At 40.9% G+C, this 14,190-nt stretch overlaps 2 protein-coding genes across 2 annotated transcripts in view; both read left to right on the top strand.

The window, feature by feature from the left end:
• Nucleotides 1-367: 367 nt before the first annotated feature.
• fbxo22 (F-box protein 22) lies at nucleotides 368-7,591 on the top strand. Its single transcript, XM_046382567.1, has 7 exons — nucleotides 368-601; nucleotides 866-998; nucleotides 1,357-1,444; nucleotides 2,687-2,785; nucleotides 4,974-5,126; nucleotides 5,247-5,412; nucleotides 5,679-7,591. The coding sequence occupies exons 1-7, from the start codon at nucleotides 471-473 to the stop codon at nucleotides 6,070-6,072; spliced, it is 1,164 nt and encodes a 387-aa protein (XP_046238523.1). The 5' UTR covers nucleotides 368-470; the 3' UTR covers nucleotides 6,073-7,591.
• Nucleotides 7,592-8,475: 884 nt separating this feature from the next.
• The window catches only part of LOC124055468 (transmembrane protein 266-like), a 45,086-nt gene continuing 39,371 nt past the window's right edge, over nucleotides 8,476-14,190 (top strand). Inside the window, exons 1-2 of the mRNA XM_046382446.1 lie at nucleotides 8,476-8,823; nucleotides 9,525-9,665. Of these exons, the coding sequence (XP_046238402.1) occupies nucleotides 9,652-9,665 (14 nt within the window). The 5' untranslated portion in view covers nucleotides 8,476-8,823; nucleotides 9,525-9,651. The remainder of the gene's footprint in view (nucleotides 8,824-9,524; nucleotides 9,666-14,190) is intronic.

The raw sequence follows: 14,190 nt of genomic DNA, 5'->3' as shown, positions 1-14,190 counted from the left end.
GGTAGATGTAACAACATAACATAAAGAGACACTTTCATTTCGTTACTGCAGCTGTCTTGTTAAGCTGTCTTAAAAATTACCTGTACTTTACTTCTTTTAGCAGTGCATTACTAAACTTTTACAGTGAAATTGTCACTTGTATTTTAAATGAAAAGCACAATACTATATAGTACCAACTTAATTAAACTTAAGCTATGACTGTAGTGTTTCTGTAGATGGACATAAGTACAATGTGGTTTATATGTAGAAGGTCAACACTTGTCCCCCCCTGTAGAATTATCTAATTTGAAGAATGAAAAAAAGCAGAAATGTAAAAATATTATTAGGAATACACCTAACCTCCTGCCTGGCCTCCTGGTCGCACGGGGGCAGTGTGGTGCCTCTAAGCGCCTCGGCGGAGACGGAACAACAGAGGTGAAAGTTCGTAGCTGGGCAGCGGTGCTGGTGAAAACAGGACTTGAGTAGGAAATATGGGTGAAAATCAAGAGTTTAGTTTTTCTTTCCCAGACAGCAAGGCAGCATACGTACTCAGCAATGTTGCCGAAGTGGTTGAGAGAATTTTGACATTCGTACCAACCAAATCGCTTTTACGGATCGCAAGGTAACGGAAATGTTTGTATGCTAGCAGTGAACTTAGCTAGCCTGAATGGCTGTCGGCTGGAAGTGAAACTACGGAAAATTTAGAGAGCTAACGTTAATGTGGCAGTTAGACTAATGATTATGTGGACCTGGTGTGTAACTACATGGTCTCGGTTGCTCGATTGTGTTAGCTAGAAGCGCGAACATAGCTAGCTCTATATTACTCTATTGCCAAGTTTTTACCGAGCTTGCAGTTGAAGTTGGTTGTTCTTGTGGTTCTCCTCAGTGTGTGCAGACTGTGGAGAAACTGTGCCCGTAGAGTGCTGAGGACTCAGCAGCAGCTGACCTGTGTGTCAGCCTGTGGACCGTCTGACACAGAGGCCCATGTCCTCTGCAGCATCCTGGCTGAGGAGGTGGAGGTAAATTAACATTAACGCCCACATCGAGTAAACAGTTTTGGAACGTTGCTGGAGACAGTAAAATTTTGCCTTGCACATCTGCAGTAAAAGGTTGATAAGCGAGACAAGTTTCTAAAAGTGTTAAAGGTTTACTTAAGGTATTTGCTCAACCACAAAGGATTACTTTTATGACCTTGGGTTAAAAACCTAAAAATGTGTGCAGGAGCCGATAAAGAAAGTTTACATCTCATATACTTTGAAGTAAAAATTTCTTTCAGGATGTAGTGAGATCCTGGACCACGTTTTGGTCCTTTAGAGTGCTTAACAAAATTTTTAAACCCCGATTTAAAGCATGCAATTTGCTTCTGACTATTTTCAGAAAGTGTTTCTCCTGCCCAAAACAGTTCTGGCGATGGTAGACTGTGAGGCCTTCAGTGGACAAGCTTATTGCTACAGACAGAATAAAGGTTGGTATTAAATAATAGTGCACAGTGCTGTTGAACTTAATTATATGTTATTACATGTTAAGTAACATTATCCAAAGTATGCCTGATAAGTGCACATCTGTCATAATTGCTGAAGTTGTGTCAGTGGAAAAACATTGAGATGTAACACAATGCTTCTGGAAAAGTGAGCAAATTTATTTATTTAAAATTCATGATTTCCAGTTCACAATATTGAGATGACTGAAATAGTGGCCCGTTTGGTCACCATACTCCTAAGTTTGCCTCTTTGAAATAATTTTGTTGACCACTAAAAGATCTATGCATTTACCAACTGGGATTATGCTGCCCTTGTGCCAGAATAGTTATCAGTGCCTCTGACTCCCTATAATATGTACGTATATGATGTATTTTGATTTAGTTGTATCATAACATTGTACTAATTGTGTATTAATAGGCAGATAATACTGAATAATAAGTACTGCACAGAGATTATGTTATACTTTTTTTAAATGTCTCACAGGTGGATGAAATCAGAACTTAGGAAAGCTTCACAATCTGTGATAACAAAATATCCAAGAGGGTCCACTAAGACAGACATTTATTAAAATGCCCATCATTGGTGACCTGATGATTTAAATCTTAAGAGCCACATGCATTTACAATCATACAAATTTTTAGTATATGTTGAAAAAATAGTAATTTTTTGGGATATATTTGTATGGGTGTATTCATGGCATCAGATCTTTGTGTTTTTTGCACATAAACCAGAGGGATGATGTTCTTGCTGTTTTAAAACTTCTGATCTCTGTGCTTTTAGTGCCACCTTTTAGTTTTGTGTAAAACAAGATACACTAAATAAGTTGCATCTGTGTTGAGAACTACATTGTTATTTGGAATCTTCTTGTAAAGGTCAGACTGCGTGCTGCGCTATTAGATTTGTTGCAGCTTCAACATTAATCAATAAGTAAGACTTTATGTGTCTTTATATGACTTAGTGACAGTTGGGTCATATCATGATGCCGGCCAGTTGACAGTAAGTGTTAGGTCACTGTAAGTGTCTGTTCTCTCTCGGTCAGTTCGGCTTGTGACCATTGTTCCTCTTTGTCTCTGTGGTTTCAGTGGCATAAGTTGTCGTGTTCTTGAAATAGTAAATAATTGTGTAATTAATGTTATGACCGAGCACCTGCAATGTTAGTACAAATAGCCCATTGCAGCACTGAAAACAGTGACCTTTTGCATTAACGTGTATTTTTTCCCCCGAAGCAAAAAAGAATCGCCACAGTTCAGACACAGCTGAAGAACTGAACCTGCTCTTCCCTAAAGGCTGTGACATCATGGGCATCGCCACACCAGGCATAGTCTGTAAGTGTTCTCTCTCTCCCATTTCATAAAGAGGAAAATAAAATAAAATCCTCACCTCATCCCCAATTAAGCTATTTGAATCAGGTTATCTATTACATTTGTAATAGTATGTTAAATACCCTGGTTGTCGTTTATAGATTCTTTCTTATTCCAAGTGTTTGCGTAATGGTAACTTGCAAACTTTAATCTGCCCTCTGTGCTTTTCCTTTCTGCTGCCTCTCTGATCCATATACCACAGGATCAGGATTGTATGGATTTGCAGGCTTTGGATAGGGTAGGCCTTTATCTGTTGGCCAAAGTAATAAGCCATTTCATTAACACAGACCTATGTAAATCAGTTTGCATGTCATTTATATTCACTTATCTGGGTTGGAATTGCAGCACCAGAGGCATAAGATGGTAGGAAAGGAAAGGCAGCACAATGTGTGCTCCTGATGCTTGTATATTGTATCATGCAATTAAAAGTGCACAAGGGGGAAGTGCTGGTGACGGTGGCTCAGGAGGGACATATATAGCGACTCAGAGCTCAGGAGGATGTAACAGTAGGGAATGTGTCTCTGTTTCTCTCTGCAAAGCATGTGTGATTGTCAGTATGTGGGAGACACAGAGTGAGGATAGGCTGGGATGAACGAATGAATAGGCACCACAAAAACATAATTCCTTCAGCCATGGATAGCACAGAGGTATAAAATGAAAGCTAACCAGGTGTTTTGGGTGTATCCAAGAGGAGTAGTTCACCTTTGAGCAGAGAGGACGACGCATTAATCCCCATTGCTTCTGCCTTGTTGGAAAGCATCAGTGGTGGCTGGCACCTCCCTGCCTCCCTCTCTGATAGATTGCCTAGTCTGCCCGGTGCTGTGCTCCCCATTTCTCCCTATAATCACAGAGCTGTGGAGAGGTGATTCTCCATCAGCCACATTCCCTTTCCACAACATGATGGCTTATTGGGCTTCCCGCCGTCGATCAGGTTTAATGGCAGCCTCAGCTGTTTGTGTTAACACTCATTTTGTGTTATTGCAGCTTAGGGTCACCCTGGGGTCACATTGCACATCTAATTCAATTGAATGAAATCTTTGATTGGATAAGGATGGATCTCATAGATTGCTTATAATAAGCCTGTCATATAGCCTAGATTACAAGTGATTATTTATGCATGTTGGCAGTGGAGCTGCAAATTATTAAAAAGATGACTTTTGATACATCTAGATGATAATGTGCAGTATTTTGTACAAATCCATTTGCACACCAAAGGTTTAACTTGACAAGAACTGAAATTAAACTCTAAAACCAAAAAGGTGTAGTAGTGGTAGAATGAGACTGCTTGTCTTATGATGCTTGAAATTTAAAGGTAGTGAAATCATGCCTGGTGTTGATATTCCTGAGGTATACTAGTAGTTTATATTGTTAAGCAAATGCTCTACTGTCTACTGGTGACCACTGTTCTGCTTCACTTTTTTCACTTACGCATATGCTGTACTGAGTCTTGAGATGCACTCCCAACACAGTGCAAACCACCACACTTGGTGATTGATGAGGCCCCTTCATCTGCAGTTTCTGTAATGGCCACTAGATGTTGACTCTGGGAAAGTGCCTGCACCAAAACCAAAAGGATAATCCTGTAACTTTTCACTACAAAGTCAAACAATATATTTTTTTAAGACTGGTTTTTCATAGCTAGTGATACTAGCAACGGCCGTCTTTTCTTCAAGTGTCCCAGTATGCCATGACAGTGTGACAGTGAGCGAGCACTCAGAATAGCAGCACCCAGAAACTGAAGCAACTAAATGGAATTCTGCCATACATTTTGATTATTGACACCTGTGCTTTTCCTACTTTGGCATATCAAAAATATTCTTTATTGACTGGTGTCACACCCAGCAGCCTCTTGCATGTCTCCTTTCACATCCTTTTTTTCTCTCTCAGTAAGCATAATGGTTGCATTAAGGGTCTATAAAGTAGTGAGTGGTTCTTAGCTGTGTGCCAATATTGAGCAGGTTTTCTTTTCAAGTGAACAGCTGATCTCAGTGATGAGTACACTGTCAGCCATACAGGAGGAAAGACTTAGCTCATTGCTTAGTTTTTGACTGGAATGAAAACTCAACTCACAGGCCTCCATGACACATATGACGTGTACAAGGTACTTTATATAACTTGATATTCCATGGTACTTGCTTACTCCCCTGTGCAGTGACTCCCCATGGCTCCTGCTCCAGCCCTCCTCAGGAGTATCAGGAGGGGGAGGCAGGCTTTGCAATCATGTTCCCCAATATGGACGGTGTCCACATCAAGCCCTTTCATTTTTGCAAGAAGTCCATCTCCCCGACAGCCCTAAAAGAAGCAGGTGAGTGTAGGTTCATAGCAATAAGCACAGCAAAAAAACAAACGGTTCAATAATCTAAGCAGATAAATGCAGAACTTCCAGAACCATATTACTCTTTTAATTGTTGAACTTTCTTTCCAGGATTAGTTGACAACCCGGAGCTGCGTGTTGTCCTAATATTTGTCTATGAGGCATATAAATCAGGAGGAGCACGCTTCCTCAGACAGATACTGGAGCCGCTGGCCAAGAGCAAAGCTCTCATTGCTGGAGGGCTGGTTGAAAGCGTCTTTTCACCTGCCAGACAATGGTGAGTCAACGTCCTTCACTTCAATCAATTTTTTTTTTTCTGAGCAATGTTGAGAACAATCATGTCTTTATACAAAACATAACAACACCATGTTATTTCCTACAAATGACCCAAGTTCAGAGGCGTTGAAGCTTTCTCAAATATAGCTTTGAAAGACTTTGCATACGTACTGGAACCATTTATGGATTTGTGATTTAACCACTTTAAGAGTTAAATGATCGGTGGCATTTTTACAGCACATTGTTTCGTCACTTCTCACTCTGCAGCTGTAACCAGGGTGCCTATGGTGTGGTTGGCCTGGCCTTGAGTGGCCCTAAGGTGCAAGGTGCATCTGTCCTCTTGGACCAAGACATCAGCAGCCCAAAGGCGGCTGAGGCCACTATCCGGCGGCTAAAAGCAGCCAAAATTCCCGAGAGGAACACCCTGGGATTCATGTTCGCCTGCGTGGGGAGAGGCCATAACTACTACAACAACCAGTCCAATGTAGAGGCAGATGCCTTTCACAAGGTATTCCCCAACACCCCGCTCTTCGGCCTGTTTGGCAACGGTGAGATCGGCTGCGACCGAATAATCAAAGATGACTACACGCTGTGCGACACTGACACGGACAGCCTGCAGCATGAGTACACTACAGTCATGACCCTGGTCCATCTTGGCTGAATGACTGACCCACAGTGACAATGGACAAACAGGAAATTGAAAGACAACCCGTCGTTCTCCTGTTTGCAACAGCAGTCGGGAACAAGAAACGTTCTGTACAGTGTGCAACTCACGTTTAGACTCAAAATATTGTTGTCAAAATTTCTGCTCACAAAACAGGGAAAACATCCCTTTAGCCATCAATGTAATGGCATCATTTGGGAAATCGCGTCCCTTGCAGACTGTGTGTGTAAACACAGCTTCATTGTAAAACTAGTGAGTGTCACAAATATCTCATAGGATAAGACAAACCGATCATCTCTTAACATTCAGATGTGATGGATCGCTCTTGTAAAATATGTGTTTATATTTTCCCCCCAATTTGGCACGCGTTCGGGAACACCTCACCCTCTAACATGAACCTCATGGTCTGTTTGCTTTGCAGGTGAGTAATTCATACACACCTGTGTGTCCCACTGGTGTTCTAGCTGTTGTAGTAATTGATTCAGCGCAGGCACTTTTTATTCATGTAAATAAGAGGAGTGTGGTTCCTCTTCCTCAGAGTCAAGGTGATCTTGATTTGAGAGCTCTTCCTAGCTATGTAGGTTTTACACTTATGGTTTTTACACTTTTGGCTTACCAGTATCTACCATGGTTCAGTCGGGTACAGACAAAGCAGTCACCTTACAGTGCCTCTGTTTTTGTCCAAATGTCAAGTCATATTTCCTACTACCTACTTTCAGCTGGGCTTAATGGTTGCTTCGTTTCCTTAGCTTCTGCTGCTCTGAAGAGTCATCCTAAAACAGCAGAAAAGAACAGGGCTGACCTGTTGACTTTGTTAGTGACACTGACTAGAAGAAACCCTTCAGTTGCACCTCACTTTAGTTACTGCTCTTCTACAATTATCAGACTTAGGAAGCAGTGTTTGGAAACTGAAGATGTGCAGTCTGAGATCAGAATGTGATGCATTTGATAGAGATGATGATGATACGGTATTCTTTGCAAAAGTAATAAATAGCAAAGGTTCTTTTTGAAATCTTGATGGTATAGTCTGAGACTAACTACTTAGTTGGATGTTTGAAAAAAGCAACCAAATCTGAGAAATAGTGGAATATTGCTCTCTGTCAAAATTAATTAATGCTTGTAGATGGCCGTGTCATTGATTGTTATGCTGTTTCCTCATTAAGAAGTATATCCCAATGACATGAAGGTGCAGTTTCCAAGAACACATATTTCTTGGTCATTAGTTGCTCTTACATGTTCCGCCTTTCTATACAAGCTGCAACAGTGATTGTTGCAAGACAGAATTAAGTTCCAGTGTTTTGCTTTATTAAAAAAAAAAAGCGAATTAGAAGCTCTTCTTTGTATCATAACTCACACATCTGCCCCTTTAGTTTCTGAAGAGGATAATTCAATTGTATTTTAAGTTAATTTTCATGGCTCAGTGAACAAAGTTGTTTTGGTGTTCATGCACTTTTCTACATGTGCCAAATCATATCTGTTCTGATCTTTTCCTCAATAAAAAAACTTTGAATATGTCGATATGTGCTTCCTTTCCCCTGTCATTTATTTCTTCAACCCTGCGCCTGAAACCACTACATCTCCATGCTCAGAGCCGTCCCTGAGCCCACTGGGCGTTACGCATCCACCATCGGTTGTAACCACAGGCCCACTACAGTTAATTCACATCACCACTTTTCGTTATTTGTGCACACCCTGAAATGTGAGCCTCAGCCTATAACATCTTCGGCAGCCCACGTCCAGGCGTGTTTAAACACAGGAAGAGACGCTCAAGATTGATTGATGTGCGCTTTAACCATCGACTGGCTAATCCCGATGAATGACAAACGGTTAAGCCAATTGCTGTAAAGGCAGTTTATATTCCCATAGTATCTTTATTTTGGGAAACCATAAAAAACGCTCATGACACGGAGAGGGACGACCTAACAGGCGTAAAGCTAATAAAATCTGAGGCGATAATCCGCTCTCAAATTGGCCTCAACCGGGGACTGGGAAAAATCTGCTCACAGGTTCTCATCTTTCTCTCTCCCTCTCTCTCTCTCTCTCACACACACACACACTGACACACACACACACACGGCCAACATTTATAGACTGCTATGTCGTGACCGGAGCGATCCAAATGTCACACGATTCATTGGCTACTGTCAGTCTCCTGCACGAAAACGTCAATGTTTTTGATGGCGTTGGGGTGAAATTCGCCCTGTGTCGCCCGCCTGCTGCTGTGGAAGCGGGTCCGTAGAGAGCCAGGGGCTTCGCCGGGCTCGCTTCAGCACCTGGACAGCTCCTTTCGCAGGGTTCCCCGCTGCGCTCGCCGGGGAAACCCTCGGCTGAGGAGCGGAACCTGGATCTGGATCTGGAGCAGCACACGCACAGCCCTCAGCGAGGAGGAGGAGGAGGAGGAGGAGGAGGAAGCGGAGGAGGAGATCGCAGTCTAAAGCGTCGTTATTTGTTCTGAACAGCACTTGAAGAGCTAATATGATCTTGCCGAGTGACGATGCTTCTTGCATTTGAGCTTCAGTCCCTCTTTTGGTTTTGCACTGAAATCCTAGCAGCATCAGCAGCGGCGGCAGCGGCGGCGGTGATGCTGCTGCTCGCACAATGCAAAAGTGCTAAGGATAGCTGCAGCCTACACACACTGCGAGCCTGCTGCTGCTTCACTTACTCTCATCACCACCGAGGGAGACATTACTATCAGCAACGGAGCAGCGGGAGGCACGATTACCCGTCAACAATGTAAATCTCACACAGGTAGGTCCTTTGCTCCGAATAAATAATTCATTTATATCCGGCGAGGTGCTCTCTGTAGCTCAGCTGTGCACACAACTCTGATTTAGTTTCTCCTCTTTGGAATCTGATTCCACCAAGTAAACCGCTTTGATCACAGGTGCAATAATTAGTCTGAGAAAAGAAAAGTCTGACGTGCACTCAGCTATGCGGAGTGTTGAACTTCTAATCTCAGAACTGTAAGCAGAGAAATGCTTCAGGGTTGGGATTGAAGAAGTTAGTTAAACTTTTTTTCTTTTTGGTGACTTCTTGGAGTGGAGGCTGTATTCAGTCTCTTGTTGATGTTGTTGGACGTTTTCATTGAAATCAGCGTTTCAAAAAACATTTGTGGGTCAGAGCTGCAAGGCTGGGGCTTCTGTTAGTTTGAGAAACCCACAGACAAGCCCTCCAACAGATTCTTCAAACTTGTGATAGTTTCTTCATCACCAGATGCAATAGACACATGACAGGGTGCGGTAGAGCAGCTTCCTATGGTTTACCAATTTTATGTATTATTGAATGTCCCTGATATCAGAAGCTGCGACCTTAAAATAAGTATGAAAGTTTTCATTCATTCTGAAATACTGCAGATACCAGGCTCTAAAACCAGATTGTTATTAGTCCTGCACGAAACATCAGTGAATCTAACTTGTCTTCATGTGTAATAATGACCATGTTTTCTCCAGGTTCAACATGAAAGCAGCATCTATCAGGAAAAAAGGTGAACTGCAGCACTAAAATAGCCAAAACTGAGTGGAAACCTTGTAACGAGCACCATCACCATCATCTCTCCTCTCTCCGTCACCCAACATCATGGCAAATGCTGAGTAAGTACAGTCCATCGCCCATTTTTCTTCCTTCTCTTCCTCACTCTCTCCGCATTTTCCCAAACCATGTATAAATGGCAACAAAAGTGTAACCCATGAACAGGAGCGGTGAAATATCAGAAATGCAGAATGGTTTGTGGAGAAACTCATTTTTGTGGAACGTACGTAGGCCAAATTCTTAAGGATTCCTTCACTTCTGTAAGCGTTGCACTTATTTGTCCTGTTATGCCTCTTTTTTCTTTATTTCTCCTGATCTTCAGCCAGTCTCCCCAGACCTCTCTGTCTCCATTTCTTCAATAATGACCTTTATTCACACAGACACTGCCACCGTTGAGGTGTCTCTGACCCGTGTCACTCTGAATGCTAAGCACAGACGCACACTAAGATGCAGAAACACACCTGCACAATACTTACAACAGAGTGTCCCTTCTGCGGCCCTAAACACAAGTCACTATGTAAATCCTCTCTATGGAGCAACAAACAGTATATTGATTATTGCCATCCACCTCCTGTTTTATCCCAGTTTTCCTTTTTTAACCTGTGCTCTCCAAGTGTATAGCGAGAACAGCTGATGCACCACTGTGAAAATGTGCTGCAGCATGTGTGTATGTTTGTGAGTGTGTGAAGGCAAACTAAGAGGTAAGGAGAACAGTGAAAATCATTCTTCTCTGGTAACTCATGTTTCTGCTGAAGTAGCGATGGCTCTAATTTGTCTCAGCGTAACTATCTGCATTTATTCTCTTGACCTAGATGAATAGCCCCAAATCATCGCTCCATTTGTGCTTTTATAAAAGAACCAGTTGTGCTCATGGTCCCATACAGAGCTCAGCTCAGCGGGCCTCGGTAGCAGCGTGACACCACGCTGTGGTTGAGGTGGAACGCATCCCAAAACAAATGACCACGTCTCACTTTCACAGGTCACGGGAAAAAAGGTTTCACCCATGCAGTCTGACAATCACCTTATTAAGATGCAGTGTAAATAATAACAAAACAAAAATAATCTCAAATGAGACACAAGCATTGCTTTTAATTTCTCTTTTTATTTTTCATCCACATGTGCAAATGCTTTTTAATAGGACCTTCTTTTCATTATAGTGATGTACAGGATTTATCAACATAATTTAGTGTTTATTAAGGAAGCAACTCTTTATCTTATGCAAAAAAGTGCTTGATTCTGCGAGGAGTCTGGCATAGCGTCATAAAGATTCATACTGAAAGTAAACAAATGTAAAAATACAAATAGTTCTGTCCGATCAGTCATTTATTTTTAGTGGTTTTGAAAGTAGTTTGATCCTTTATAAGAGCATGTAAAAATTCTTCATTCAAAATCCAACTGATAATACTGAAGGATTACCAACAAAAGGGACTTAATGTATCAAATATAAAAGCGCTCATCTGGCAGAATTATGCTCCCTGACTCTGATTTGTTATTTTTTATTATATTATTAGTTAGGTGATATTGATGCATCAATGTGTAAGCAGGATTTTACTGTTTAACTACTTTACATACTTGTTTAGTTCAGTGGTTCCCAACCAAATCTGAGGGGTCATAAGGTGATTTAAAAAATGTGTGATACACATTTTGGATTTATCATTTAGTCGCTTTGCTAATATTTGCTTTTTGGTGAGATATTGAATAGTTTTACCTTTTTATAAGAGGTCTGGGCTGGGAGCTGCAAGTTTAATCTTTAGGTTTTGTAAGCTTAGCATATGTTTCAATATCTAAAATCTAAATCTTTAAATTAAAAATTTTAACAGTGTTAGATTAAGTGATAATACCCTTAATATTTTCTTCTGAAACATTGTAGAGTACAAATAGACAGTAGCAGAAAATGGTAATACTCATGTAAAGTACAATGCTTGGGTAAGTATACACAGTTACCAGTGTTGGGAAGGCTGCATTGAAAGCATAGCTTTGCTAGCTGACAATTACTTTACACCAGGAGTTAAACCTACAGCAAAGCTATCCTAGAAAGAAATGTAATTGGCTTTGTATACAGCGTCCAGCAGTTAGACAACAAACTAGAGTCCAGGTGGGGGTATTGTACCAAGCAAGATATCATTACTCAATTATCCAGGTAACTTTTCCATAAAATAACATGCAACAACATTTTTGAACATTTGTAAATAATAAATGATATATAAATAATATTTAATATTTATGACTTATTGACACAGAATATACTGAAGTGACAAATGCACTACTTGGACATGTCCTCACAGCAGTCAGGATGGAAGGAAAGAGGGGCTGGACTGGCCAAAGCAGGTTCAGTCAAGAAGAAATTTAAAAAACAAAAACATCATTCCTTTTATAGTCCAAAATTGTCTGTCATTTCAGTAATTAATGCACAAACAGTATCAAAAAAGTAATTCATCTACTTGAATCACTGTGCAAATATCAGTGTAGTTGGACTAACAGTGAGCTGCTTCAAAATGTAGTCAAACTAATGAGTTTATTACATGTAGTTTACGGCTCCCCAGTGCTGTCACTCACTTACTGCCACTGCTTGTTTTTAGGTGACTGATCTTATGATTTGTCTCCTGATGATAAGCGATTTGCAACTCAACACAAAATAAAATGTGTTAATGTCCACAGATGTAATCTCAAGTCTGTAACTCCATTGGGTCGATGCAGTAAAATGTATTTAAGATTCTGAGGGATCCTCGGCTCTGGCTCATCTTTCTCCCCACGTCGCTGTTTATCCTGTTGTTTATTCAACACCAGTAGGAGCGTGGAAAGGTTGGACTGCTTTGCCTCTTTTTGTTCAGACGGTGGGAGCTGACAAGCACATGGTGTCTTTCTGCATGTTGGGAGAATTACTCTCTGCGAGTGGCCCGATATTCTGCCTAATTGGCATAATGTATATAGTTTATTAGCTATGGATAATAGCAAATGTAGGTTAGGAGATCCCCATGATGGGTATTAGGGCTGCGCAGCAATGGATTTTATAACATTTAGTCTGAACAAGTGTCTCCTAGCTGGACAGAAGAATCTGTTGTATCTGTCTGTCAGAATGATGCCACTGATTTTATACACTAAATTCAATTTAGTCTTTATGGAAAGTGCTGCTCACTCTGTGAAAACAGTTGCCTAATTTGCACAACCACAAGAACTGTTGATTTTGAGGAATTTCTCCAAAGTAAACATCTTTACTATACTATTATCTTTGACAATTGGAGCCTGCGGTTCTTGCCCAACTTTTCATCAAGTGAACTCCTATGTCATTCCAGCTTCCTCCGTATATCATCATAGCATTGTCATTTTCAAAATAATAAGCCTTATCTGTCCCTCCCCCCACTAAATTGTTCCTGAAAATGCTGTTATAATTATTCACGCACACTCTTAAATTAAACATTTAAAATTTAATAAGATAACAGCCATTGCTATGAATCCTGTATCCTCTTCAGGATACAACAGGCAAGATCTTATATGCGGATATACAGTATAGACTATGCACTATATGCAAAAATATAATGTAGAAGAAACAAGAGAGTCAGTAAAGTCAATTTCACAAGTCTGCAGAAATCTGTTTTTTCAGTCAACCTTTCAAGACCCATATTCCCTTAAGTGTCTGTAGAAATTAAAATAATCTATTATTGGAGACTGACACAGTGTAAAAAAAGGTCTACGGACTCTCCATTATGAAGAAGGCTTATGTACATCTGCTGTCTTAGTCCTACCCCACGAGGGTCTCTGTGTCTCTTGTGTCTTCCACAGCTTGTATCTGTAAAGGTCAGATAAGAGACTGGTCACACCAGGGCCAGAACAGTCCATTGTGCAGTCCACCAATTCATCATGCTTTAATCTGTAATATTATTAATGAGCTAATGTGCCTGGCAGACTTCATTAATACCCACTAGCGTGAAATTATGAAAGTTTCTCTGGAAGTTGAATTGGGTGTTCTAAGAAATTACTCAAAGCAATTTGTGAATTCTGTAGAAGTGACAGATGTTTTGTCCTGTGTTCACAAGCACTGTGCTAAATGCCAAGTTATGTTGTCCAGGTTATTGCACTGATAAAGACTGGTGGGTGAATAGAATGAGCTAATGGAGGTAGTAAGAAAGGTGAGGTGAAGTGTGTTTTTCTGCTGGTATCACTGTTCTAGCATGGTGTAATCTGGACGCCAATGAAATCCCGCAGGGAAAAGCTGACAATCTTACTTGTGCTTCATCTTCATCTTTTGATGTGAAATCCATATGATGTTGTGCTTGAGTCAGCAGCAAAGACAGACATTAGTCACTGTCTTTGCTTTCTGAAAAAAAAGAGATTTCTTCAGTTTATAACAAACACAATTGTGAAATGTTTCTATGCTGTTGCAACCAAGACACATCAACTGATACATCAAACTGATTGAGGCATCAAGTCTGAGTTATAGTTAGAAGTTGTAGACTAGTTTGCAGTGTTGGCCACACACACAGTGTACATACACGCTCAAACACAACGACTCAGTAACACTAATACACAGTGATGTCCAGCTTCTCCAAAGTTCTTCACAGCAGCTGGTGGGAGCAGGAAACATCTGCT

This window comes from Scatophagus argus, chromosome 1 (assembly GCF_020382885.2).
Source record: "Scatophagus argus isolate fScaArg1 chromosome 1, fScaArg1.pri, whole genome shotgun sequence".
NCBI classification, from domain to species: domain Eukaryota; kingdom Metazoa; phylum Chordata; class Actinopteri; family Scatophagidae; genus Scatophagus; species Scatophagus argus.
The sequence above is the reverse complement of the archived record's forward strand: the minus strand, read 5'-3'. Positions and strand labels throughout refer to the sequence as shown.

What these genes read in the sequence shown, in the direction of transcription:
- fbxo22 (XM_046382567.1), top strand. Translation starts at nt 471, where the DNA reads ATGGGTGAAAATCAAGAGTTTAGTTTTTCTTTCCCAGACAGCAAGGCA. An exon ending in TTGCTACAGACAGAATAAAG is followed by an intron (nt 1,445 to 2,686) that starts GTTGGTATTAAA and finishes TTTCCCCCGAAG; the next exon opens with CAAAAAAGAATCGCCACAGT. An exon ending in TTTTCACCTGCCAGACAATG is followed by an intron (nt 5,413 to 5,678) that starts GTGAGTCAACGT and finishes CTCACTCTGCAG; the next exon opens with CTGTAACCAGGGTGCCTATG.